Source organism: Vigna radiata, unplaced genomic scaffold (genome assembly GCF_000741045.1).
Source record: "Vigna radiata var. radiata cultivar VC1973A unplaced genomic scaffold, Vradiata_ver6 scaffold_95, whole genome shotgun sequence".
NCBI lineage: Eukaryota > Viridiplantae > Streptophyta > Magnoliopsida > Fabales > Fabaceae > Vigna > Vigna radiata.
Genome location: NW_014543114.1, coordinates 798,147 through 803,716, shown reverse-complemented (window position 1 = coordinate 803,716; position 5,570 = coordinate 798,147). Strand labels below are relative to the sequence as shown.

Below are 5,570 nucleotides of genomic sequence, written 5' to 3'. Positions count from 1 at the left end.
TTTTCCCTTTTCTTTTTCTTTTGCATTGAGCTCTTCTTCATGTTTTTCTTCTTTTCTTTTCTTTTTCTCATGAATTTTTCTTTTCACAACATTTGAGCTCAATGCTTTTCACTTGCTTTTTCAGTTTTCCCCCGTACAATCCCAAACTTGAACCTTTTCATCACATACAATTAAGCTCATCCCAACTCAAGNTAAAGAATTTCAAANCAAGGGTTCACATCCTGTTTAAGGCTAAGGTTCAAAAGGGTATAATATTTCAAGCACTTTGGGTGAAAATTTGGCTAGAAAAGAGTTTTCAAAAATGGCCTTGATCATATGACATTAACATGCAATTCAATTAATCATCAAGATTAAAGCAATATCATCCATGTTTTCCTATGAACAATACATGCAACAATAAAAACTCTGGAGCTCATAATCTCACGCACATGCTTCCTCACACAAAATTCATTCATACACCATGCCTAGCATCATGACCACACTCATAAATTCATCACCCATCCTCTTCCTGGATATCAACATGCATTGCAACTCAATTCTCATCCACCTCAAATAATCATCAAATTGCCCCATCATGTACATCAGTCATTCAAACATTTTCAGAAAAAGTATTCAAGCCAAGAGTACACACCAAAACAAAAATACAACCTATTCTAGGAATTTAAATTGCAAAAGTGTAAGAAGAAATTCTAGGTTGCCTCCTAGTAGCGCTTGTTTAACGTCGCGAGCCTGACCCAAACCTCATGGATCTACCAACATCATGACTGAGGCAAATTGCTCTACATCTCCTCCTACATAGTGTTTGAGTCTTTGGCCATTCACGATCCATCTCCGTTGCTGATCATCTTCAGTTGAAGATTCTAATTCCACTGCTCTACTCTGGTATACACGTTTCACCATAAAAGGTCTCGACCATTTTGACTTCAGCTTCCCTGGGAATAACTTTAGCCGCGAGTTGAATAAGAGAACCAAATCTCCTGGATGGAAAGTTCTTTTCATCAGCTTCTGGTCATGATAAAACTTCACCTTATCTTTGTAAGTCCTGAATGACTCGTATGCATGCAACCACATTTCTTCGAGTTCTAGCAGCTGGTTGCCTCGTTTCCATTAAGCCTTGGCAGGATCAAAATTCAAAAATTTCAATGCCCACCAAGCTTTGTGTTCCATTTCAACTGGCAAATGACATGCTTTTCCATAAACTAACTGAAGGGGAGATAACCCCATAGAAGTTTTCATGGCCGTTCTATATGCCCAGAGAGCATCGTCTAACTTCTGCGACCAATCTCTTCTTGAAAAGGTGATAGTCTTTTCTAAAATTCTTTTGATTACCCTGTTAGAAACTTCAGCTTGGCCATTCGTCTGCGGATGATAAGGTGCAGCTACCTTGTGTTTCACCCCATAATGCTTAAGTACCTTAGCTAGCTGAGCATTGCAAAAGTGAGATCCCCTATCACTAATGAGGATCTTGGGAGTGCCAAAACGCGAAAAGATTTGTCTTTTTAAGAATTTGATCACGGTGTTAGCATCATTCTTAGAACATGCTACAACTTCAACCCATTTACTCACATAGTCTACAACTACCAAAATATATTCATTATTGAATGACGGAGGAAATGGTCCCATAAAATCAATACCCTAACAATCAAAGACTTCAACTTCCAAAATTCCCTATAGTGGCATTTCATGCCTCCTTGAGATGGTTCCAGTCCTCTGGCACTTGTCGCAGCTTCGAGCATGATTATGAGCATCTTTAAACAAAGTCGGCCAATAAAATCCTGCTTGTAAAATTTTTGCAGCAGTGGGTTCTCCATTATAATGACCCCCTTAAGGAGAATTATGACAATGCCACAGAATATCTTCTCCTTCTGCTTCAGTAACACATCTTCTCAACAGATTATCCGCTCCTATCTTGAACAAATATGGATCATCCCAGATGAATTGCTTGGCATCATGTAAAAACTTCTTTTTCTGTTGCCAAGTAAGTCCTTCTGGAATAACACTTGCGACTTTAAAATTGGCTAAGTCAGCAAACCAAGGTCTTTGCTGAATATACAAAATAGTTTCATCTGAGAATGATTCCCAGATTTCTTTCTCCTTACTTGTCACTTCCTCATTGACTAACCGGGACAAATGATCAGCAATTACATTCTCGCTCCCATTTTTATCACGAACTTCAACGTCAAATTCTTGTAACAAAAGTACCCATCTAATCAATCTTGGCTTTGAATCAGGTTTCTTCAGTAAATATTTTATAGCTGCGTGATCTGTATAAATGATCACCTTAGATCCAACAAGATATGATCTAAATTTCTCCAATGAGTACACTATAGCCAAAAATTCCTTTTCTATGGTGGCATAATTCAATTGAGCCTCATTCAGTACTTTGCTAGCATAGTAAATAGCCTGAAACACCTTCCCTCTTCTTTGTACGAGCACAACCCCTATAGCATAGTCGCTAGCATCACACATAAGTTCAAACTCTTTATTCCAATCAGGCGCCACAATTACGGGGGCAGAAATCAGTCTCTGCTTCAAACTATCAAAAGCTTGCAAACATTCCGAACTCATCACAAATGGTGTCTCTATAGCAAGTAAATTGCTCAAAGGCTTTGCAACCTTTGAGAAATCCTTGATAAACCGTCGATAAAATCCTGCATGACCAAGGAAACTTCGGACTCCCTTAACATTTGTTGGTGGTGGGAGTTTTTCGATTACCTCGACCTTTGCTTTATCAACTTCAATCCCCCTGGCTGAAATTTTATGACCGAGTACGATACCTTCTGTCACCATAAAATGACATTTTTCCCAGTTCAAGACAAGATTTGTTTGAACACATCGGTTGAGAACTGCATCCAAAGTAGACAAGCACCTTTGAAAAGTATCTCTAACAACAGAAAGATCATCCATAAAAACTTCAATGCTCTTTTCCATAAAATGAGCAAAGATTGCTTGCATACACCTCTGAAAAGTTGCAGGGGCATTACATAATCCAAATGGCATTTTTCGGTAGGCAAAAACACCAAAGGGACAGGTAAATGTTGTTTTCTCTTGGTCTTCAGGGTCTACCACTATTTGATTATATCCCGAATATCCATTAAGAAAGCAATAATAAGCTTGCCCTGCTAATCTTTCCAACATATGGTCCATAAAAGGTAAAGGAAAATGATCTTTCCGGGTGACTGTATTTAATCTCCTATAGTCAATGCACATCCGCCAACCCGTAACTGTCCTTGTTGGAATAAGCTCATTTTTCTCATTGCGAATAACAGTCATTCCTCCTTTCTTTGGAACTACTTGAACTGAGCTTACCCATTTGCTATCAGAGATTGGATAAATAATTCCTGCTTCTAACAGCTTTAATACCTCCTTTCTCACAACTTCTTTCATGACAGGATTAAGCCTCCATTGCGGTTGAGCAACAGGCTTATAATCATCTTCCATTAAAATTCTATGCATACAATAAGTTGGACTTATACCCTTGAGGTCAGTAATTGACCAACCGATGGCTCCTTTGTTCTCTTTAAGAATTCCCACCAATTTTCTTTCTTCTTCTTGAGATAATGAAGCACTAATAATGANAGGTTTTTTTNCNTGATCTTCCAGGAACACATATTTCAGGTGTGAGGGCAGTTCCTTCAGTTCAATCTTACTATCTGGAGCTTTTTCTGTACAGTCCATCTGTTCGAAGAGCACTTTTTCTGGTGAAACTTCTTTTGCTGCCTCCAGTTCCTGTATACATCTCTGATGGGATATATCCTCTTCCTCATTCAGATTCTCACATTCATTCGTTAAAGTTCTTTCTAACATGGAGACATTACGAACTCTATTCTCTTGATTGATACAGATTTCCTCCACCAGGTCCATCTGCAATCCCAAAAGGGTATTTGAGGGATCTGTCAGCTAATTGGAGAACCATTCTTGTTTGTTTGAGCTTTACCCCTTTTAACTTTTTAAACATAGTTAGAGGCATCAAATTTATGCTGGCTCCAAGATCAATCAAAGCTTTTCCAACCTCTAGCTCTCCAATGGCAAAAGGAACAGTGAAGCTTCCTGGATCGGAGGATTTAGGAGGTAGTGACCGTTGAATGATAGCACTACAATTCCCTTCTACCTCAACTGTCTCTTTCTCAGCATATTTCCTCTTTTTCGTAATGATTTCTTTCAAAAACTTCGAATAAGATGGTATTTGCTGGATGGCTTCGGAGAAAGGAATGGTTATTTCCAATTTCTTAAAAATTTCCATGAAACGATCAAATTGTCGTTGTTTGTCTTTTCTAGAAGATATTTTTGGGTAAGGTAGAGGTTTTTCATATTCCTTCTCTTTGAGCTTCTCAGCTTCTTCTTTTTTTTTTCTCGTTCCACAGAATTTTTTCTTCCTCTTCTTCCTTTTGCTTCTTTTCCTCTTCTATACTTCTTTTGTCTTCAATCTCTCTTTCTTTTACAATTCTTCCACTTCTAGTAACAATTTCGCAAGCTTCTTCCCCCTATCATTCTTCATGCAATCATTAGGACAAACACTTTTCTTCATAATTCTCTGGAAGGTTTCTTCGGATTCTGTACTTCTTTGAATAGGGTTGAAATGGAACATTTGTGGAGCCTGTGAAGTTTCTCTACATGTCTGTGATAACTCATCAAGTCTTCTTGTCATTTCCTCCAGCTGCTGTGTGATCATGTTATCTTGAATCATTGAAAGCTCCTGAATAGCATCAACCTCCATGTCATGTGCTTCTTCGTAGTCCGCCATAAGTTCTATCAAATTATAGGCTTCATCTTCAGTTTTCCTATTTATACTTCCTCCCGCTGAAGCGTCTATCACCATTTTCGACTGACGGCACATGCCTCCCAAGAAAGTAAGCAAATATGAAGCTTTGTCAAACCCATGAACTGGGGGCTTCCTTAGCAAGCCCTTAAACCTATTCCATGCCCTTCCAAAAGTTTCTTCTCTTCCCTGCTTAAATGAAGAAATCTCTAGCCTCCCTTGAATGATCCTTGCAAGCGGAAAATATTTAGAAATAAATTGAGTTCCCACAGCTTCCCAAGTCCTGAAGGTTCCTTCAGGGAATGAATGTAACCAGTCCTTTGCGTTTCCTTCAACAGAGAAAGGAAACAAATTGAGTTTAATGCTATCATTCGACACTCCAATTATCTTCACTGTGTTGCAAATTTCACCAAAGACTGTCAAATGTTTGTAAGGATTTTCATTCGACAACCTATGGAATTGGTTGTTCTGGACTAACTAGATGAGCGTCAGACTCATCACCATGCTGGTTGTATTGTCTGCTGGAACTGCAATGCTGTTAAAATTCAAGGGACCAACTGTATTAGCTGCGTCCCCCAAAGTGCGTCTGGGAGGAGGTTGATTGGCCATCTCCTCAAGATCTGGTTCAAAAGTCTCGGGTGAAAAATCCGAAGCAACTTCTGGAGAAAGAGATCTCTCACGCAAAGGACGTCTCTTCCTCCTTTCGTATGGTAGACCTTCTAGCAGAGGTTGTTGGTTTTTCCTGTTTCTAGTATGTATTTTTTCTTGCATACACAAGAAACACACCCTAAAAGCACTTTTAAAGAAAATA

At 38.8% G+C, this 5,570-nt stretch overlaps 1 protein-coding gene across 1 annotated transcript; it reads right to left on the bottom strand.

Moving 5' to 3' along the window:
* Positions 1 to 741: 741 nt before the first annotated feature.
* On the bottom strand, positions 742 to 1,071 carry LOC106753029. The gene has a single exon (XM_014634810.1). It carries the CDS (start codon positions 1,069 to 1,071, stop codon positions 742 to 744), a length of 330 nt encoding a protein of 109 aa, XP_014490296.1.
* Positions 1,072 to 5,570: the final 4,499 nt, after the last annotated feature.